At 35.6% G+C, this 23,173-nt stretch overlaps 2 protein-coding genes across 2 annotated transcripts; one reads left to right on the top strand and one right to left on the bottom strand.

Annotated features, from left to right (window-relative positions):
• The first annotated feature begins 1,758 nt into the window (after positions 1–1,758).
• cyp17a1 (cytochrome P450, family 17, subfamily A, polypeptide 1) lies at positions 1,759–10,758 on the top strand. Its single transcript, XM_086093600.1, has 8 exons — positions 1,759–2,128; positions 2,233–2,371; positions 3,493–3,728; positions 5,358–5,444; positions 6,616–6,834; positions 6,943–7,112; positions 8,302–8,405; positions 10,201–10,758. The coding sequence occupies exons 1-8, from the start codon at positions 1,811–1,813 to the stop codon at positions 10,452–10,454; spliced, it is 1,527 nt and encodes a 508-aa protein (XP_085949726.1). The 5' UTR covers positions 1,759–1,810; the 3' UTR covers positions 10,455–10,758.
• A 909-nt stretch (positions 10,759–11,667) lies between these two features.
• ctu2 (cytosolic thiouridylase subunit 2 homolog (S. pombe)) lies at positions 11,668–22,538 on the bottom strand. The gene is made up of 16 exons (XM_086093601.1): positions 22,394–22,538; positions 21,307–21,381; positions 20,965–21,043; positions 20,430–20,489; positions 19,321–19,381; positions 19,144–19,253; positions 18,556–18,794; positions 17,253–17,388; positions 17,035–17,166; positions 15,637–15,728; positions 14,920–15,017; positions 14,555–14,653; positions 12,883–12,976; positions 12,681–12,747; positions 12,242–12,300; positions 11,668–12,106 (listed from the first exon to the last, which is right to left on the bottom strand). The coding sequence occupies exons 1-16, from the start codon at positions 22,447–22,449 to the stop codon at positions 12,061–12,063; spliced, it is 1,503 nt and encodes a 500-aa protein (XP_085949727.1). The 5' UTR covers positions 22,450–22,538; the 3' UTR covers positions 11,668–12,060.
• Between the last annotated feature and the right edge of the window lie 635 nt (positions 22,539–23,173).

The raw sequence follows: 23,173 nt of genomic DNA, 5'->3' as shown, positions 1-23,173 counted from the left end.
AAGCTTTATTGAATAACGTGCACTTTCAGCAACAAACATCCCAAATATCACATCGAAGTTGTGCAAGTTCAAACCAAAAACAATATGAATTATACAACAACATAATTTTGTAAAGACACAAGGCACAATGAATCAGAAAACAGCACATACAGAAAAGACATATATCTATATATAAAATAAAATAACAAAAAATAGAACATCCCTATATCTACAATATTTGAGGTCAACAAAGACACCAAACAAAGTATATGCACTGAGCAAAGCTTTTGCACTTTTCATTTTTATCAGTTTTAAAGAGTTGAGGTGATTCTCCGTGAGATCTTTCAAGAAGACAGAGAAAAGGGGCTTTGTCTTTCTCCATTTGGAGCTGTGAATGAAATTTTAGCTAATAACAGTAATTCGTTCCGCATCAGTTCACACACATCGTTATCTTTCGAAATAAGACCAAACACTACATCGTCATTAGGAACAGAAAGAACACTTTTGAAAGTCCTTCCAAAATGTTGTTGTGTATACATGCATTCAAAGCAGTACTTTCAATGTCTTGTTTACAGATGGAACAGTTATTGTGATCAATACCAAATCTCAATCTTAGCATCTCATTGGATGGATAAATATTTAAAATTTTGAAGTGGACTTCCTCGTCTTGGGGCTAACCTGATGCTTAATGTATTTAGTTCGAATTTTCTTAATGTCAGGTTTTGTTTTGTTTTTAACCTTTTACAGATAGTGGACATATTTTAAAACGTTGGTTTCTCCTATATAAATGAATATTTTTGCAACAGTTGGCCATTGGCCACTCCAGTGGACACTAGTGTAGTCTTGACATACACTGCTATCCAGTGGAAAATGTTTGTAAGATGGCCGACAGAAGTTCAGATGTGACGTGCAAGGAAGGAATAAGCGTCTATTCCTTCGATTCCAGGAGGCCTTTGCAAGTAAAAAATATATATATATTGGGACATCAAGCAGTAACTAAGGAGTAATATAATTGTTAAAATATCCAAGTATTGATTTTGTAATTTGAGAAAATGGCGATTGATTATGAGTCCACTAAATGTGACTTTGAACATCATTAGCTGTATTGTAACTTTGTTGCTTTTGAAAATACTTCACCCCCCCACCCCCCCCCCCCCCCCCCCTTAAATCACATAAAAATTTTATTTTAGGAATATTTAATGGATTTTAGATCCTTGTGTTTTGTAGTGGTCAGCTGCAGAACATGCTAGCAAAACCTACAGGACAGTCGACTATATAGCATCTGACTCAAGTGGGGGATGATGACAGCGGCAGTGATGACGAATGGTTGCCAGAAAAAAAATAAATTACTATCTGTACTTTATAAGAAGTTAATTTTCCTTTGGGTAAATGTTTTTGACATACATGTAGTAGTTTTGAAATATGTAAAAAAAAAAATTGAACACAATGTTAAAAATCAATAGTGTTTACATTTTTTTTATTCTTTTCTTACAAGCATATTTAATCGGTTGCTCAATGTCACCAACTCCTTGAAAAAAATTCACGTAAAAAAAAAAAAGATTGCTTTTTTTTTCATGCCTGAAGAGTAATAAAAACAAAATCTTGATGTTCATCATTTGTGCATGAAAAGGTTCATCGTGACATTTACAAACGAAGCGCAAAATCGACGTTCCATTACAATAGCGCTCCGTGTTTTTCACTGCTCGTTTTATTGCATTCACATTGGCACACCCTCAAGGATGTGACATTGAAGGAGTTGCTTAAAAAGGGTGTTCTGCTGCAAGCTCAGTTGCCTCTCCCCATCAACGCTGCTTCTGCGGAGCACTCCGAAATGGAATGGGACCTGCGTCTGTGCGCGTGTTTTGCCATCGCCCTGGTGATTTTAGCGTTGTTGAAGTTAAGATCAAGGAAGTCGACGCACGGCCTCCGGGAGCTCCCGTGCCTCCCATCGTTGCCTTTCATCGGCAGCCTGCTGAGTCTACGAAGTGCGCATCCGCCTCACGTGCTTTTCAAGAAACTGCAAGAGAAATACGGCCAGACGTATTCACTGATGATGGGCTCGCATAAAGTCGTCATTGTCAACCAGTACTCGCACGCCAAAGAAGTGCTGCTGAAGAAGGGCAAGATCTTTGCGGGGAGACCGAGAACAGTGGGTTCCACCTTGTTTAAACTTCATTAAAAAAAAAAAAAAAAGTAGCGTTCTTCCTTGCACACATTCATTATCTGCTGTTCCTCTCCGTTGGGAAAAAAAAGGTAACCACAGATGTGTTGACCAGAGATGGGAAAGACATCGCCTTTGGAGACTACAGCGCGACGTGGAAGTTCCACAGGAAACTTGTCCATGGAGCTCTACACATGTTTGGACAAGGGTCCACCACGATTGAGAAGATCAGTGAGTAGTGGTTTTATACTTTTATGTAAATCTTAGTTGCAGCAATTTAGGTTCAGTCGTTTATGCTTCTTTTTTTTTTTTTTCCTACAGCACCTAAACATTTCATCTGCAGTTAAAAAAAATGTGCAGACTAATTGTACTACATCCACCAAGGGGACAAAATATTGAGACCTGGCAATTAATTGAAATTCAATTACTATTTCAATGATTACACTCCACAATTACAAAATCAGCATAATCGTAAAAATAAAAATAAAGATTGTTAATGCTAATTTTTGAGTTTTATAAATGTATACATTTGTACCTTTTTTTTATTTATTTTTTTAAATAACTAATTTAATACATTTGGTTTCATCCAAAGGCATAATTATAGTGTTTCAAAGAATTGTATTTATTATTTGTTTTGTTTTTTACATTTAAACATTTTCTGGTTTTGTACCAAAAAATAAGTGCACATGCTGTACTCCAACTTCAAGTTTTTGCCAACATAAATAAATACATATATATTATTAAAAATTCTGTTTGGCCCAAAAATAACTTACATAATTATAGTGTTTCTAAAAAAAAATTATATTGTTCATATATATATATATGGTCCAAAAGGAACTTGCATAATTATAGTGTTTCTATTTTTTTTTAAATATTGTTCTTATATATATATATATATATATATATATATATATATATATATATATATATATATATATATATATATATATATATATATATATATATATGGTCCAAAAGGAACTTGCATAATTATAGTGTTTCTATTTTTTTAATTGCTCTTAATATTTTTTAAATGCTTAAACATTTTCTTGTTTTCTACCAAAAATCAAATAATCATTTGAACAATCATGATTTCAGTTATTGCCAAAATAATGGCGATGATGATTTTTTCCCATAATCGAGCAGCCCTACTTTCAGTCTTCTTATGCACTGTAATATGCTGACATCACATTCCACCAGATGTTCTGGTTCACTCAGAACACACTCATTTATATACAGTTTTTGATACAGCGCTCATAATTGCGGAGGTGCCCTTGCCGCACGTAAATAATCAAGCAGCTGTGTGAAATGCCACCTTTCACCGACAATGGCTCTAATCTAATGCTCTTCAGTCTGCACACAGGCCCAGTCTCTTTGCTCCATCATGTTGGAAAAAGCCGCCACTGAGACTTCTGTGGACGTTTCTCCTGATCTGACGCGCGTGGTCACCAACGTCATCTGTTCGCTGTGTTTCAACTCCACGTACCCAATTGGAGATCCCGAGTTCGAGGCCATACTTCTTTACAGCCAGGGGATTGTAGACACTGTTGCCAAAGACAGCCTGGTGGACATTTTCCCGTGGTTAAAGGTCAGCAAACATAACGAGTTATACAGTACGTGGTGTACATGGGTTGAAATGCTCATGTGAGAAACGCACACCAACTGTTCAGCTTATTGTGTGTTTTTTTTTTCTAACAATGGCCTAAAGGTTTTGCGCAACTCCACTGACTATGCCACACAATCCAAATTAGGGCATATTGAAAATATATATCTGTATTGACCATTATCAAATGACCCACAGAATGTTCTAGAACATGAATGCACATTGGTTCATTCTGAACGCAGCCACACTCGTACAATCACGTTATTTTTACTTCCCCTTTTGAAAATATATTTTTGGGGGTCAGTTAATCTAAACAGGTTATAGGTGACATCAACACGTTTGAAAATATTTATCTTTGTCTTGTTTTTTATATTACAAAATATTTACATTATATATATTTATATTTATTATGGCAACACATTTTAAAAAGCAATTTACAAAGCACTTGAGCTCCTTGACAATTCAATAATATTTTTCAACTTGGACGTCTAACAAAAAAGTTAGGTGTAATCGGCTCGGTTGTAAAATTGCAGGATGGACCTAAAATGCACTACAACAGCCTTTCTATCTAGCTAGCTAGCTAGATAGATGGATAGATGGATAGATAGATAGATAGATAGATAGATAGATAGATAGATAGATAGATAGATAGATAGATAGATAGATAGATAGATAGATAGATAGATAGATAGATAGATAGATAGATAGATAGATAGATAGATAGATAGATAGATAGATAGCTGCTAGTTAGCTAAATAGATAGATAGCTGCTAGCTAGCTAGCTAGATAGATAGATGGATGGATGGATGGATGGATGGATGGATGGATGGATGGATGGATAGATAGATAGATAGATAGATAGATAGATAGATAGATAGATAGATAGATAGATAGATAGATAGATAGATAGATAGATAGATAGATAGATAGATAGATAGATAGATAGATAGATAGATAGATAGCTGCTAGTTAGCTAAATAGATAGATAGCTGCTAGCTAGCTAGCTAGATAGATAGATAGATGGATGGATGGATGGATGGATGGATGGATGGATGGATAGATAGATAGATAGATAGATAGATAGATAGATAGATAGATAGATAGATAGATAGATAGATAGATAGATAGATAGATAGATAGATAGATAGATAGATAGATAGATAGATAGATAGATAGATAGATAGATAGATAGATAGATAGATAGATAGATAGATAGATAGATAGATAGATAGATAGCTTTATTGTCTGTTCAAGGTTTAAAAAAAACAAAAAAAAACAGAAATGTTTATTTTGTCACGGCTGTAAAATAAGGTTGAAAGCTCACATTCAAACATTACAAACATCCCACACATTTAAAAACACATGACAAAAGATAAAAAAAATGTTGTGAATGTAATTCTATCAACCAGTCCAGGGTGTACCTCTTGCCCAAACTCAGCTGAGATAGGCGCCAGCTCACTCTTGACCCTGATGAGGATAAACATAGCAAATAAATGACTAAATAAATAACATGTCATATCATTTGAACGTTTAAACAATTGTGTGTTATTAAAATGTGGAATGAAAATAATGACATGGATAACATGTATTGATAACAACTATTTGACTTTGCAGGTTTTTCCCAATGCAGACCTGCGTCTCCTGAAACAATGTGTTTCAACCCGTGACAAACTTCTACATAAGAAATATGAAGAACACAAGGTACCGTAGACGTCTTACCAGCCATATCTGTACTATAGAGTAAGCAATTATGGCTTTCATCGAAGATGTTTATGCAGTTTAGTATTGATTTATTACCTTTTAATAACATTTAACAGCGGTTCGTGTTAAATCACTTAAGGTCTAACGTTGCCACAGTTACAGTATCTTGAAAAAGTAACTCAGTTACTTTACTTATGACGTATTTTTTAGGGTGTCAGGCGATTCTTTTTTTTAATCACAATTAATTGCATGACTTTGATTGTTAACTCATGATTAATCGCAAATTTTGCATCTGTTATAAATGTACAATAAAAAAAAATTCTAAGCTTCATACTCTTGTTAAAAGTGGATTTTTATTTAAACTAATATAAATATGGTTGCATCTTTTAGTCTGAGATACAGTAATTTAATAATAAATCATAAAATTCAGTTGAAATTAAAAAGATGTACTGTAGTGTAAAAAAATAATGTGTGTGATATTGATTTGTGTTGGGGTCATTTTTTTGCCACTAGATGGCATAATTGCATTTCTAAGACATTGGTGACAGCACAGTGCATTTTTCTTTTCATATTAAGAGTTACCTAATCTTTAACACAAATATATGCATTATTATTACATTATTACTGCTAAATTCTGATGTGGACGTGTCTGCTGTGTTGCAATTGGAATTTGCCCAGTACAGGTTTTCCAAGTGAGGGGTGGCCATTAATCATGCGTTAAAAAAATAGAGGAAAAAATAAAAATAAAATTTTGACGCCATTACTGTTTTTAAAAGTAAATAACTAATAAAATTACTTAAATTCAGCTTTTTTTCTCTCCAGGTTTTTAATTTGAATATGATGTACTTTTCAGCCATATCGAACAACCCTAATGTACAATTAATTATTGTAAAGGACTGGGTATTACAAATCCCACTTTTACTTTTTCCCTCCTTGGTAAATAAAGTCATCATTTAGAAACTGCATTTCATATATCCTTGGGTTATCTCAGTGTGATATTAAAATTGGTTTGATGAAATTAAACCCTTGTGAGTGATAAATATGCAAAAAAAACAAATACTTTTCCATGGCACTGTATATTGCTTTAATCATGGTGTTAATGTGTTCTGAGCACTAATGGTGTATGTTTGTGTGTTGTGTATGTTGACCCCCCCGCCCCCCCTCCCCCCAGGCACAATATTGTGACAATTTGCAGCGAGATCTGATCGACGCTCTACTCCGAGCAAAGCACAGTGCCGAGAACAACAACACGGCAGAGATGAGTTCTGAGGCTTTGGGCCTTAGTGATGACCACATCCTTATGACTGTGGGGGACATCTTTGGAGCCGGAGTGGAAACCACCATCACTGTCCTCAGATGGGCCATCATCTACCTGATCTACCACCCGGAGGTAATGCAGCAGCAGTGCGCCGAGAGAAATGGAGAATAGGCCCGCTAGTGAATGCGTCGGGTCAAGCCACATGGTTTCCATGACGATAAGCACCGTATGTGTGTACAGGTGCAGAAACGTATCCAGGAGGAGATGGACAGCAAGTTAGGGAGAGAACGGACGCCTCTCCTCAGTGACAGAGGCAGCCTGCCTTACCTGGAGGCCACCATCAGGGAGGTGTTGCGCATCCGCCCAGTTTCCCCTCTCCTCATCCCTCACGTGGCCCTACAGGACACAAGGTACAGTCCGCACTCCTACTTTTTTAACTTTCTGCCCCAAACGACAGGAAAATGCTGTAACAAATAAAACCCACTGCATTCATCACAATTTCATTGTCTAAAAAGTTGGTGATAGTGGATACGATATAAGATCTTCGTACCGATTTGTAGCCTGTTTAGAACCATTTATTCACATTGCGCTATGTAATGCATTATGAAACTATCACACTGTACAGTTTTGTTGTTGCATTTGTTTTGTTTGACTCTAGCCTCAATAGCCTTACCGGGAGAAATAACGATTAACTCGTTCAATGCCATTGACGGCTATAGACGTCAAAAATTCATTTGAACTATTTCTATTAGTTTTACTCTTTTTTTTTACTTTTGTTAACAAGAGTATGAAAACCTATATATTTTTTATTGTACATTTAGAACAGACTTCAAATTTGTTATTAATCGTGAGTTAACTCGTGAAGTCATGGGATTCATTATGATTACAAATTTTGATCGCCTAATTTTTTATAATCTTTTCTTTTTAAACATTAAATTTTTTTAATTTTTATTTTTTTATCAGATTACTAAAAATTAGGGGCGTCAGGCGATTACAATTTTTAATCGCATGACTTCACTAGTTAACTCACGATTAATCACAAATGTTATATTTGTTCTAGTTGTTCTGTTCTAGACTAGTGAAGTCATGCGATTGATTACGATTAAAAATTTTAATCGCCTGACGCCCCAAAATTTTCATAATCTTTTAGTCGCGTCAGGCGATTAAAAATTTTAATGAATCACGCATTTTATAGCTGTATTTCAAAAAAAAATATATCTAGGTTTTCATTCTCTTGTTGACAAAAGTGGGAAAAAATGTGAAACTAATAGAAATAGTTCAAATGAATTTTGGACGTCTATAGCCGTCAATGGCAGTGAATAAGTTAAATAAATAAACTAATAAAGTTGTCTTCACCAGTCACACCCTCTACGTGCTGAAGGGCAAAGTTTTGCCAATAGGTAAAAGAAATGTCGGGAAAAGGAATTCAGACAATCACACACACATAAGACAAATGGCAAATAAAATTCTGACTGGAAGACAAAGTTTCGTACGGCCAAACAGAAAAGGGCAATAGATGTCCTTTTATCTGACAGGAAATATTACAGAAGAAAAAATAGATTTTTTAAATTTATTGTGTAACTATGTTTTTTTTTCTAGCCTTGGAAATTTCCAAGTGCGAAAAGGGACCAGAGTCATCGTCAACCTCTGGTCATTGCACTATGATGAGAAAGAATGGAAACACCCTGAGCTCTTTGACCCAGGTGAGAACCTTCATTACAGGAATAATATAATATACGCTGAATGTAATAAAGTGGATTGCAAGAGTGATGCAATGAATAAAAGATAAAAGAGTGAGACGTCACAACAAACATGCGAAACAGCAAGGCGAAGGCAAAATATTTGAAAGAATTTCAACAAGTTAAGGACATATCAACACACAGAGGTTGGATCTGAACATCCTGTCAAAATTATCTCATTAAATTTCTGCTTCAGTCAACTCACACTGTTGGTGTTGTTTTGCACTTTTTCTGTTTACAGAGACAGACTGGCAGTGTGTGACTTTTATTTGATAAGGGTAAAAGTTGAAAACAATACAAAATATGAAGAGACAATGCACGGAATACAGTATACATTTAGAAAGTTCAAATTGACAGCTTCAAAACAATACTTGGGCATCATGATATCGTATCAAAATAAAATTTATGAAAGAAATGAAATGAAAACAGTGTTTGTTTGTTTTTTAAGATAGTAACTAAATTGGCCCTTTATGTTTACAAAACTAATTAAAACGAACCTGTCCTTCGTTTTCATCTTTCTCAATTCCACACATAAAGTTTTAAAATTAACTTAAAATATATTTCGTTATTTTATTATTTCCGTTTTATGACCGTGAGGCAACGTCAATGGGACGCTCTGTTGTGACGTCATTTCATATCCCTGCCGCATTTACTTGTTAGGAAACACGGCTATAAATTATTATTATTATTATTATTATTATTATTAATCCCTGAATCGATATATAAGTGCATTTACCATGACCACTGTGTTATTTGGGCAGCAGTGTCTCTCTTGAAAACGAAAGGCAAGGAGCGAGGTACGAGAGCACTAGCAGCTTGCTAGCTAGCTAGCTCGTTTGCTGGCTCGCGGTGTTTTATAACTGTCAAAAATATAATAATAAACAGACATAGCAAACATATTAGTATTTCAAAAAACCAAAACATTCCCCACTGGAAAAGCCATCAGTTGGGTGATACTGCCCTCTAATGGATTATCCGTGCAATGCATCTGTCAGATCATATACGTCAGGGTTTTTAATGGGGGGGGGGGGTGACGTTATATTAACTAACTAATGTAAATGCTCTGTAATACTTGTGTATATTTTAAGCTTAAGAAACCCAAAAGACAATTTGGTCTTTATTGATCTTGCCTAACAACTGAAAATTCCATAACAAACATCTGAGACAGGGGTTGTGTTGTTGTTCTTCCATGATGGAAAATGCTAAGTTTATTCTTTGGTTGATTTCCCTCAATATTCTTGACAATGCGAATTATAGCAGTTGGTAGTGCATAACTTTTCATCATTTCAATGTTGTCGAGTTGCGCTTTAAAAAAAACATTTTTTTTGTGTCTTTTGTGTTAAATCATAGCGATTATGACCAATTTAATACATTATCACTGGTGTCGGGCCGAAACATTATACCTGCAAAGTAGTCACTTTTCAGGTGAACCCAAAAACGGCATGTTGGACTTTAACATGACATCATCAAAGAGGACAAGCCATTTTCAACATTTAAGATTGGTCAATACCGGTAATTCATAATAAATAAATCATTTTGAAACAACACACAAATATGGATTGAGCCACAGATCAAATCTTTTGTTAAAATGTAAAATTTACCAAATGACGACCGAGGACGTTTCGGCCCGACAGCAGCGATGTGAACTTTGCACTTGATGGGAGATAATACTGAAGCAACACATTATAGCACTCGTGTGTGTCTGAGTCTTCCAAAATTCCACATTGACCTGTCATGTCATCTTTTCCCACCACTGCAGGTCGATTTCTGAACAGCGACGGCACAGGTGTGATGAACCCATCATCCAGCTACATGCCGTTTGGTGCCGGGGTCAGGGTGTGTCTTGGCGAGGCCTTAGCCAAGATGGAACTTTTCATCTTCCTGTCCTGGATTCTTCAGCGCTTCACGTTCTCGACCCCGCCGGGTCAACCTCCTCCCTTGTTGGAGGGCAAGTTCGGTGTGGTCCTTCAGCCAGCCAAGTACAAAGTGACCGTCACGCCCAGATCAAGTTGAAAGGGACACGAGAACCAGGCAGTTGAACAATTTGAAATGGATTTCAAGGTCGCGGCCAGTTGGCCCCATCCCTGCTGTATGCAGTATATTCCAAATGACCTCTTTATACATCTTGGACATGGTTTCAACCCTACATTCAAACGGTTCCATAGTTTGATGCCATAAATATAAACACAAAAGCAAAAAAGATGTCATTTTTCATACATTTTCGAATTTTGGAATTAAATTCTCTCCTTGAGTTGTAACCTTCCCGTTCAATGAATATATAACAGGCAATGGATTAAAAATAAAATGAATAAATAAAGTTTTTAGTTCACTTTTTTTTTTTTGTGATTGGAAGTATGGAAACGTATGACGGTGTTGTGCTGCTCAGGTGTTTTCATATTGACTCGATGACATTGATTGGCCAAGCGACAAATCAGAGTGAATGTCTTCTCGTCTTTTTCAGCTTTGGACTTTGCCTATTGAAAACAAATCATTTATTCTTATTATTTAAATGTATTATTTACTCCACGATGCAGTCAACAGGATCGCAAAGAGTGCAAGTAGCATTTTAAAACTTATGACAATAAAGAGATACAACTAATTTAAATAGGGTCAAACGTTTTAAATTGGTGTAGCACGCTCTAAAAAAGTTGGATCAAAAGTAACCCAATTATGGATTAAAAATGGACCGATCCGCTTTATTGGTCAATTTGACCCAACTTTCTGTGTTGTTTTATACAAAATAACCCTTCTTTTTTTTTTACCCAAGTTGTTATTTTTTTACCCAACTGTTTTTATCATTATGCACAGCCAGCATGCAGTGGATAGATATACAAAGTTTTTTTCTTCTTTTTTTTAGGGGTGAGTGGGGAATCAATCATTTAAAAACATATAACCATTGTGACCAAAAACCTGAAGAAGAAAAGGGGGATTACACAGATGTGTTTGCAAAAGTGTGCACACCCTCATTACTGGGGACGTGGCTGTTTACACAATTAAGCAATCAGAAGACCAATCACTAAATCATTTCAAAACATTTTTTTTTCTTCTTACCATTGTGATTTAATTCACACACCACCTTATAACATAATATGGTTGCACAATTGCGCACACCCTCTTATAGCTGGGGATGTTGCTGTGTTAGATTAAATTAATCCTGTACATTTAAAGTGCATCTATCCAACTCCAACAAAGTTCAACTGGAAAGACAAGAACACAACCAGTCAAGCAGACTCTAAGCTTAATTTATTTCAGGAATTGTTTGCCTGTTTGGCAACTTGTTGGGTGACAAAGTTGACAAATCATCAATAAATGTATTTTTGATGATCACAGTGTATAAGGTTATTCGATTTTTTTTTAATTATCTGTTTTTAAACTGTAAGTGGATGTGATTTAGTTATTGAATACAAACATACTAAAAGTAAACAAATCATATATGAATGGGGCCCCAAGCATGTTGGCACAGGAAACGTTTGGGGGCCCCAAGGTCAAAAAGGTAAAAAAAAAAAAAACTGCAATAGGGTACCAAAACTTTCTCTTGCAGATAGAAAAAAAAAAAAGGTTCCTGCCACAGTCAATTATTTAGCTTCACATCTGTTCTGTCAAAAACTTTCCATCCTAACTAATCCTCCAGCAGAAACTCGCTGATTTCCTCTCTCATGCGAGACCTAAAAAAAAAAAAAAAGGGAGGTCACAACGTGAGCGAAACTAGCAACGCCTGGTCGCTCGACCGTTTATTTATCGCTGTGTGTAGTGAAACAAAATATAATAATGAAACAAGGGCGTATAAACCATCAGCTTACCTCCTTTGTCTTATCTGAGCCTCTGACAAGATGTATTGAGGGAGACAATCTGCTGAAGACTGCAAGGAAAATGAGGCAGAAGGGATGGGAAACGTTATTCCTGCTGTGGCATGAGCAGTCGGAATAGGGCCCATGGATGATGTCCATATACACATTACGAGTAATCAGGGGTGTCAAAACTAGTGCGTCGATTTAAAGTTCCTTTAACGCACGACTAATGAGTCGCAACGCAGCAAATTTAGAACTGTAATAATAATGCATATATTTGTGGAGACTAGGGTGAAGTTGTATTTTACAATTCTAAAAATGTTTTAAAAAAAAAAAAATATATATATATATATATATATATATATAGAAATTCCAAAAGTTTCATACACTTATCCCTCTCACAATGTGTGTATTTCTTCTCGCGCACACAAAAATCAATACAATCACTCACCATGTCTTTGATGGTCAACTGACAACTGTAACACAGCAGGCCTCTGATATCAGTTGTGTCAGGGACCCTACGACATACGAGTTACACAGTGGAAAAAATTTTCGACACAAAGTCAAAAGACAAAGTTTAACATGAACGTGAGCAAAAGAAGCCTCACATTTGAGAAATAAATAAAATAAATAACATTAATGGACAAGTGTACCTGATACCAGAACAGCAGCCTCCGTCTTCCACAATTCTATCGCAATATTGTCCTTTGCCTTCGGAGCAACACTGTGTATTGGGACTTATCAATTCTGAAAGTAAATGACATTTGAGTGCAAATTTATTTTTGCGTATTCCATAAAGCATGAACTCATTCACTGCCATTGACAACTATAGACGTCAAAAATTCATTTTAACTATTTCTATTAGTTTAACATTTTTTCCCACTTTTGTTAACAAGAGTATGAAAACCTAGATTTTTTTAAATTGTATTTTTTTATTGTATTTGTGATTAATCGTGAGTTAACTAGTGAAGTCAAGCGATTAAAAATTGTAATCGCCTGACGCCCCTAATTTTTTGTAATCTGTTTAAAAAATATATAAAATAAAATGTTTAAAAAGAAAAGATTATTAAAAATTAGGCTATTAAAATTTGTAATCATAATTAATCGCATGACTTCACGAGTTAACTCACGATTAATCACTCATTTTATATCTGTTCTAAATGTACAGAAAAAAAATCTAGGTTTTCATACTCTTGAGAACAAAAATGGAAAAAAAATGTTAAACTAATAGAAATAGTTTAAATGAATTTTTGACGTCTATAGCCGTTAATGGCAGTGAATGAGTTAATTTAGCTTTCACAAACTATGAAATCACAAATGGCTCAACTGAAACGCGTCTCACACACAACACCTGAGATTACTTGCGGTGTGCTTTGGAACTCCGGAGAGGGCACTGCTGGTTATAATACACTTACCTACATGATCTAGTTTTGTTTTAGTAGCTACGCTGGTAGTTAATTTTTAAAGTTAAAACAGGAATGGAGATATTGAGATCTGACTGACTGTTTTTCACAATATTTGTTCATTGTTCACTTGTTACATTTATTTATCATTTATGCTGTATATTTGTCTCGCGGAAAATTCATTTCTGATTAATTCAGGCCGTTTGTGTTACCAGTAATAACTATAAACAAATCAATCAAGTGATGACCGATGACAAAATTACAGATTTTTCTTACAAGTCATTTTATCGTAAACGGGACGTTTTTTTTGGACTACTACTAAAAAAATACAAATGCAATTTGAGAGTATACCCACTGCTCCCAGGACCACTACTACACCTATGGTTCTAGGACCTAAATTGGTGACTCAAGTCAATGACTCGAGCCCACCACCTATGAAATATTTTATATTGATGGCTAGGGATGGGCAAGTACCGATACCAGGTATCGGTGCCGATACCAACCTTATTTTAAGGTAGGTAAAACACATTGGTCCGGTCAGTTCTGCTAAAACCACTGCTGCTTACTTCATTTATTCAGTATATTAGATGTTTAGCAAATCGGAAATAAATGACGTACAAACGTGGACTAGGGTTAAGTAGACCCCCCACATACTTGATTCACCTACCCCCCCCCCCCCCAAGAGAAAAAAAAAGTTTACATTTATGTTTGCGTTGTTGTTTTTTGACTCGAGTGTTTTTTTTTCCCTCACAAGAATTGTTTGGTTACATTTTTTTAGTTTAGTTTTTTCTCTCTAATGCATTAATAATGGCAGCCAATAACACATGGATTTTTGTTATTTGCCGGCTAGCCCCGACCCTATTTCCCGTGAATAGTGGGGGGTCCACTGTATTGCTGAAAAGTCATTAAAAGTGTACCGTACCTGCGTTTTGTCTGGGAAATGAAGCACTGTTGGCCCCAACAGATTTGGCCTGGGACAGGCGTTCAGAAATTAGAGTGGACTGGAAGGCTGAAGCATTTTCTAGAGAATGATAAAATGGTTGAGTTAACTCATTTAGGTTGCATGAATTTTAAATATATTCAATGTTTTAGAGAAACCATTTAGATAGATGAATAATATTGCAAATTTAGAGAAACTAATAGCATCAAACAGCAAATCATTTTCAACAGTATGCTCTGGATTAAATTTAATTGAATTAAAAAGATTACAACTTGCCGGATTCATTTACAGGCAACAACAGCATGAGGACAATTATTTTGGGTATTTTTTTTTATTTCAAGACTCACCGACTGTTGTATCCAGAGACGACATACAGAGCAAACATCTGTGGCAAGGGTTCGCAGAAGTCGAGCTCCTCGAAGTTGTTTGCAGCTTTTCACTTGTTCTTCAGGACGAAGCAAGATTTTCATCAGTTTTGCAAGTGAAAACAGACATTTGTCATCATTACAACGATCCAGAGGGAGACAGTTGACATTAACTAATTCACTGCCATAAATTCATTAAAAAAATTATTATTAAAAATTAGGGGTGACAGGCGATTATAATTTTTTTGCGTAATTAATCGCATGACTTCACGAGTTAACTCACGATTAATCACACATTTTATGTTTTAAATGTAAAATAAAAAATTCTAAGTTTTCATACTCTTGTTAACAAAACTAATAGAAATAGTTCAAATGAATTTTGGACGTTTATAGCCGTCAATGGTAGCGAATGAATAAAAAAAAAAAGATTATTAAAAATTCTGGGCGTCAGGCGATTAAAATCTTTAATCGTAATTAACCGCATGACTCCATTAGTTAACTCACGATTAATCACAAATTTTATATCTGTTGTAAATGTACAATTAAAAAAATCTAGGTTTTCATACTCTTGTTAACAAAAGTGGGGGGAAAAGCTTAACTAATAGAAATTGTTCAAATGAATTTTGGACGTTTATAGCCGTCAATGGCAGTGAATGAGTTAAGTATTGTATCATTGACCAACGGAAATATCAGACTAACCTATAGATAGTGCTGACCGTAGATGGGAAATCAACTTGCAGTTTATTGACAAAGCTCTCGGTCAAACGCTGGATACTGGCCTTTTCTTTATTCTGTTGGACACAAGGAATATAAAGGCCTCGATACGCCAATCAGCCAAATGTGACCGACGCCTACCGCCTTTGGCGTCAGCATGACCGTGCCAGAAAAATGACCAAAGTGCAAAGCGCAACAGATTGACACTGACGCAATTATTAAGTACCTTCTGCACATGTGTGAGAAGTAATCCCCCTCCATACCATCGGCGGCAGTAATCACTATTCCTCATTGTTAGAAAAAGGAAACCAGAAAGCTCTTAAAACTCGTTCACTGCCATTGACGCCTAATTTTTCATCTTTTCTTCTTTTTTATTATTATTGCGAGTTAACGAGTGAAGTCACGCGATTAGTTACAATTCATTTTAATCACCTGACGCCCCTAATTTTCAATAATCTTTTTTTCTTTTTGAAAAAAATTAAAATGAAAAAAGATTAAAAATTAGGGGCGTCAGGCGGTTAGAATTTGTAATCGGAATTAATTGCATGACTTTACTAGTTAACTCACGATTAATCACAAATTTGACATCTGTTCGAAATGTACAATAAAAAAATTATAGTTTTTCATACTCTTGTTAACAAAAGTCGAAAAATTATGTTAAACTAATAAAAATTGTTAAAATAAATTGTTGACGTTATAGCCGTCAATGGAAGTGAATGAATTAAAAAGAAAAGATTAAAAATTTGGAGCATCAGGCGATTAAAATTTTAATAGTAATTAATCGCATGACTTCAATAGTTAACTCACGATTAATCACAAAATTTATATCTGTTCTAGGTTTTCATACTCTTGTTATCAAAAGTGGAGAAAAAAAAAGTTTAACTAATAGAAATAGTTCAAATTAATTTTGGACGTCTATAGCCGTCAATGGCAGTGAATGAGTTAAGGGGGCGGGATATAAAAATGTAAACAGTGCATACACAACAATATATTCCCATTCAAAGCACACCATCAGGCTCTTAACAGAGTATCGTGTAATAAAAAAGTAAATCCCAACATATATCCAGTTGGGTCTCAATGTCTTGCCATAGTTGGGTTTCATCAATCATCAAACCCTCCAACGGTAATGTAATACAATGCCGATCTCTCTTGAAACATTAATTCATCTTCTGTTCTTATAATTACGTCCAAATGCGAAGAGTGATAATGTGCAACATGAGCAAAATTAAACATACGGCCAACCCAGACACTTTGCGACTTCCGATAGATGTATTGAGGCCTTTACAGTACTCACGGTAAACAATATATTCATTGATTGGATCAACAATTGTAAATGTTTTTTGTCAAACTTTGTTTCGGTATAGATCGATTGACTGAGCTTACCTTAGTGTGCAGGTTTGGTGTGAAAACAGAAGGGACATTGAAGATATGGTTATAATAGGCTATTTCTTTTGCAGAATAGTCCCTCATTGGCCTCAGTGATATAATGTCACCATAGCGAGAGTCTGAGAAACTCTGTTAAAAAAAAAGCAAAAAACACAGCAATTTGGTACTTCACTTTTACCTCTAATAAACATCAACATATATAAAACTACACTTACCACGTCTTGAGCGAGCTGTGCTCCTCTGCCCAATGAAATATTAATAAGAAGCTTAACAGCCAACCTGGTGCAGTTGTCTCCGAACATCAATTTGCTGTAGCCTTCACAACGGGCTGTGTGCACTAAAAGATGCTGTCTAAGAAAAACACACAGTGGATTGTTAGGTTTTTGTTATATCTTTTTATGAAGAACATTTACATACAACTAACTGAATGCCTATAAACAAAAGTGGCCACACCAAACAAGCTATGAACCCATATTTGCCTATGGAAGCGCTTGAGCTGTGTTGCTTTTAATGGTTTGAAATGTAAATGAAATACTATTAACTCATTCACTCCCAGCCATTGTGTCCCATTGCTATAAAAACATGGAATCTCCCAAAAGAAAGATCAGAGTCTCTTCTTTCATCAGAAAAAAAAGTTGTATCTATGTATTTGTATCTGTTTTGCAGCAATTAGCATTAGAATTTAGCTTAGTTTCGTCATTATTCACAAACCTGTTGAAAACACTGGCAAAAAGAGCTTCTTGCATCATAGCCCTGGCTGATCTCTTATACTCTGCTGCCACCTTGCTTTTTTGCAATAACGACCATTGCTTTAAGCTACCTCTTCATGTCAGATGCTGTATCAAAGCCTTCTGTATGTATTTTAAAAAAACATTTAAAAATAAAACGTATAAATACGTTTTCGGGAGTGCAGGACAAAGTATTAAACAACGGATTTATACGTTTTTGGGTTTGAAAGAGTTAAATGACATTTTTCAATTACTTTAACATTTTTACATGTTAAATCGGGCTCCTGCATTTTCATCTTGTAATTTAGTATAATACAGCATATATATATATATATATATATATATATATATATTATGTATAAGGAAATGTTCAAGAACCAAAAAAAATGTGAATAACTACTTCATAGAAGAAACGTGTCTGAGCCAGTGGAGGGTGGCACGCCATATGCATGTGCAAATGACCAAAATGGTCATGCGGCGCCTCTCCTTTCAATTTAAGCAAGGGAGGGGGAAAAAAAAATCTGCTTTAGTAATGCAAGGAAAAAGTCATGACAGCAACAAGGGCAAGCCAAACTCATTTCACCACCAAAATTGATTTTAAAACAAGAATATTTGTCAGCCCCTTAATAAAACATGGGTTCTGCATAAAGCACTAAAAGCCACATTTTTGTGAAAGCTGCTAAAGCTGAAAATTTAGTTCAAATAAAATGGTATTGTTTTATTGTGTACAAAAGTAAATAATCCAAATGCATCTGGGCACAAGTGTAAATAAAGAACTAATATACGGTACCTTAACATGCTCAGTATTTCTTCTTTGGCTGTCAATGTTTTAGACGAGTCAATAAGCTGCTGCAGTAACTGAGTTTGGCACTCTTGGACATTAGGCGACGTGTCATGCTTCTGCTCTGGCATCAAACAGCTGGAGCGATTATTGCGAATGAAGTGATCCACAGATGCTTTGTAGGAACTTTCTGGTTGCGGCGAGGAAGGAGGAGCCGTCGTTATAACTGAACCGGGGAGGTCAAAAACCTACAAAGTGAGAAGAGTACAATCATGAATCAAATTGAGACATTACAGTACTTTAGACCCGCCGCGCTGGCAAACACAGTCGAAGGTTTCTGAACGTGGGTTAGTAATCCTAAACCTTGATTCTTTACAGCTGTTGATCTGTGAACCAAGATAAGAGCATTTAGCATTTAGCATAAGACAACGTTTTAGCAAAACCACCAAGTGATGTTCATGCAATTTTTTTTAAATTAGTGGAACAAGACCGTCCTCTTCTAATGTTGCGTTGTGGCGCGAATGAAGCAGCTATATTTCATCCAAAATCTGGCGAGAAAAGTGTTATGAGATTAACTCATTTTATATCGCAGCTAACCTGTTCCAGGGGCACAATGTGGAAGGGGAATCCTGTGGCTTTAAAAATCTCTTTCATCTTTGCCACCGTTTGCCGTCTCTCCTCCACAGACTGATTCAAAGCACCGCCCTCTATAAAAAAACAAAACGCATTCAGTCTTATTTCTCCAAGCAAGCTTCAGTTTGGACTATATATTACCATCAATGTAGACAATGCCTGGCGTGAATCTCAACTTCTTGTGAGCGTTCTGACTCAAACCCTGGAAGTGGGGACGGAAAGCAAAGCTTTAATTATTATTGATTTGTACAGATTTTAGATTCTAGGTAGCTTTGTGCTGGGCTATAAAGAATACTGTAGTTTAAGGTGAGCCAGTCGTTTCAGATCAGCATCGTCAAGCAACCATGCTTGTTCGCTGCACCACACGCACACGGGCAAGTTACTTAACTCATTCACTGCCATTGACGGTTATAGACGTCAAATATTAATTTTCACTATTTCTATTAGTTTAAATTTTTTCCCATTTTTGTTAACAAGAGTATGAAAACCTAGATTTTTTTATTGTACATTTAGAACAGACTAAAAAAAATTGTGATTAATTGTGAGTTAACTCGTGAAGTCATGCAATTAATTACGCTCCTAATTTTTAATAATATTTTCTTTACTTTAATAGCGTCAGGCAAGTAAATTTTTTAATCGTAATTAATTGCATGACTTCACGAGTTAACTTACGATTAATTGGAAATTTTATATCTGTTATAAATGTACAATAAAAAATGTCTACGTTTTCACTCTTGTTAACAAAAGTGGAAAAAAATGTTAGACTAATAGAAATAGTTCAAATTAATTTTGGACGTCAATAGCCGTCAATGGCAGCGAATGAGTTAAGTTACTCTAAGTTTAAGTTACTTTTTTTTTTAATTCGTGTAAAAACTTGTAAAAAATAATAATAAAGCATTTGTACGAGATTATTTGGCCTATGTTTGGTGTGCGACTCCTATTAGGCTAGTAAGATCTAACTTAACAGGAAAATTAACATAATTGCACACTTTCTCCTTTAGTTTTGGTGATTAATTTTGACTGGCCGCAAAATTGTCATTTGTTTTGGTGCTCAGTAACTGTAATAATATGAGTAACTTGTTATATCCCTTCATTACTGCCTAAATACTGTAGAATATATTACTGTACTAAATTACCCCACACAAAGCAATAGATAATACGTCAAGATAGTCTTAAGCAACATCAAATCAGGTTTTAGTTTCCCCATTGGAATACAGTAATTCATAGTGATACAAATGGTGCAGATAGACCTCTTGGACTTGTCTTAGCATCGAAGAAGAAGAAGGACCCCCAGAGGCAGCCAGCAGCACCTAAGATTAGAAAAATAATAATACTCATAGGAGTGTAGTTGAAATAAAACACTTTGGGCCTGATTTACTACCATCCCAATTAGTGGGCGCCTAATTGAGTGTTAACCAACATATTGCCCACACTGTTGGTGGGTGTGTTGCATGTACTAAAATTGTTGCACAATGCAAAGAGGTGTAAAAGTGCTGGAGATCACCCAAGTTTATACTAAGACTTCTTATGCTTATCCTGTCTTGGCCACAACTCCCTGCGAGAAGAGTTATTATAACTTAGTGGGACTGTTCCTGGTTTTAAAAAAAAGAGAAAGAAAAAGTTCAAAAAAATAAAATAAAATATGCAAGAATATCTAAGGAGAAAGGACTGTGGCACAGGCTAAATAGACTGCTCTACGATGTCATGCATTGTCTTTTGCAGCATAAAAACTAAATTGATGTGTATTATCATATTAGAGGCAAAGGGGGGAAAAAAACATCATACCTTTTCTCCAGGGAAAATCACTCTGTTTTTGCCCAGTATGGCCCTGAATTTGTGGTGGAAGTACTGTTCAAAACAGTCCCTACACAAGCAAATGCAAAAACAAACAAAAAAGAAGAAGAAGAAGAAGAAGAAGGTTAAATTGCAAGAAAAGCTTGGTGTGCCGCCGGGCTAATAAAACACTGGGGGAAATCATGATGAATATACGACCAGTACAACTTGTGACAGGGCCAACACAACTTGGCCCATGTCGGACCACCAACCATAAACACTTCATGTCGTAATGTCGTACCCTGGCTGGAAAGACCAACGGTTGAGCTATACTGATGTATTTGTGTACCTTACCTGCAGTATTGGTCCCCTGCTCTGATGGCCACAACAGGAACCTGGTCCTTGCATTTGACGCATTTCTTCGACGGGCTACGAGATCAAGTAGTCATCATGAGAAACTTGATAGGCAAATTACTTCCAAATTCAACAACCCTCTGTGAAATATATTATTAGCTATAGCTATATTTTAAATGACTTTTGTTGATATGTAAAGTAGAATTTATTTTTCTTAATCCTTTGCTCTGTTATTTATTTTAGGGCCTGACCGATTAATCGGCCACCGATTATAATCTGACAATTATTACCCTTCAAATATCGGTCAAAACAATCGGCCAATTGGGCCAAATGGCCGATTATTTTTATTATACTCTTAAAACATTATCTTTGAAGAAAACCGAAGTTTCCGACACTGTGAAAGTACACTGAATGCACCATTTTGCTTGCGTAGCATTAGCAACTAGCAAGTGTGTAGCGTATGTTATTCTGTTGTCCCTAAGCTGTTTAATGACACCCCAGTTGAAGTTAACTTTAAAGCGAAACACACGACTATAAGAATGACATCCACTGTATATTTAAATACAAAACATGCTTCGTTTTTAAAACATTGCTAGCCTAGCGCTAATGCTAAAAGTGAAGGGAAGATCCCATTCAGATGCTAACAGGAAGGTTAGCATCGACTTCGGGAGTGTTTTTCCTTCAAACAACAAATATTCACACACAAATGCTGTGGGGACACAATTGTTTGCATTAAATATTTTTTTTTACATAATCGGCAGAGGTAAGGCAGTGTCAAGCGCTTTGAATGCCTTTCAAGTGAAAGCTCATTTATATATATATGTATATATATAATTAAAGTCCGAACAAATTGCATGTCGACCAGCTTCATGGAACCGATCGCGTGCTACTGCTGTAGTGAACAATTTAAGTCCCTGATCATATTTAAATATGTGCTTAGTCAAACTAAAGTCACGTTGCTTCGTAATGACGTCTAAATACCCACAACATGAATGCTCAAGTGTCACGTCACTCCTTTCAGTCATCCTCCGTTTGCCTAAACTACCAACTTTCATAATTGTGTAACGAAATTTAAACAAACAAATACCTTGGGACCTCCTCCTGCTCCAAGTGATCATGATAGGTTTCGACGACCTGACACATCGGAGCAAGCAAGCTAGGATCTTGTGGCGTAAACAAGTCGCTTTTCTTGAAACGTGGGATCCAAATCCAAACAGAAATGTTTATTTCCGTCTTCGTCTTCTTCTACGTCTTCTCTTAGTGTTCAACAGTGGTTGACGAATAACACGTTTAAGTGCATTGCCGCCAACTACTGGTATGGAGTTCCAGATAACTACCTTTTATTGTATCGCACCTGTCATAAAAAAAAATAACACACGTATGTCGTGCTAATTAATCATGTTTTAAGCATGCGTGAATCAAAAGAGGCAGAGTATTCTTAAAAAGTATTCCGTTTTATTGAAAGCCTTTATAACTTTATACATGGTATTTTTAACATTAAAACTATATTAAATTAAACAATGCATCAATTGAAATAACTGTACATAGAACTTAAACTAAAAAAATGACTATGTGTTCTTCTCTTCCAGTTGGAGTCGAATTTCAGGACTAGTTTAATTAATACCATTTGATTAAGAAACCAAATCACAGGATTGAGTAGAGAAAAATGGAGAATTGTTCAAATAAATTTTTTTTCGACATCATATTAGCAAATATTAAATATTTTTTGCGTGAAAACTATTTAACTCTGAACTTCCATTCATGAATTATCCGACAGCTCATCCTATTCTCATTAAATGGCTTCAATGCTGCATGTCAACTCACGAGTAATGCAACCATCTTAAAGGGGTGATCTCATCAGACATGT

The sequence above is a fragment of the Leptonotus elevatus genome, chromosome 13, assembly GCF_054856555.1.
Source record: "Leptonotus elevatus isolate MCC_2025b chromosome 13, RoL_Lele_1.0, whole genome shotgun sequence".
In the NCBI taxonomy this organism is placed as follows: Eukaryota; Metazoa; Chordata; class Actinopteri; order Syngnathiformes; family Syngnathidae; genus Leptonotus; species Leptonotus elevatus.
The sequence above is the reverse complement of the archived record's forward strand: the minus strand, read 5'-3'. Positions and strand labels throughout refer to the sequence as shown.

What these genes read in the sequence shown, in the direction of transcription:
- cyp17a1 (XM_086093600.1), top strand. Translation starts at nt 1,811, where the DNA reads ATGGAATGGGACCTGCGTCTGTGCGCGTGTTTTGCCATCGCCCTGGTG. An exon ending in GTGGCCCTACAGGACACAAG is followed by an intron (nt 7,113 to 8,301) that starts GTACAGTCCGCA and finishes TTTTTTTTCTAG; the next exon opens with CCTTGGAAATTTCCAAGTGC. An exon ending in CCCTGAGCTCTTTGACCCAG is followed by an intron (nt 8,406 to 10,200) that starts GTGAGAACCTTC and finishes CCACCACTGCAG; the next exon opens with GTCGATTTCTGAACAGCGAC.
- ctu2 (XM_086093601.1), bottom strand. Translation starts at nt 22,449, where the DNA reads ATGTGTCAGGTCGTCGAAACCTATCATGATCACTTGGAGCAGGAGGAG. An exon ending in CACAGCTCGCTCAAGACGTG is followed by an intron (nt 17,167 to 17,252) that starts GTAAGTGTAGTT and finishes TTTTTTTAACAG; the next exon opens with AGTTTCTCAGACTCTCGCTA. An exon ending in CACCAAACCTGCACACTAAG is followed by an intron (nt 15,729 to 17,034) that starts GTAAGCTCAGTC and finishes TGTGTCCAACAG; the next exon opens with AATAAAGAAAAGGCCAGTAT.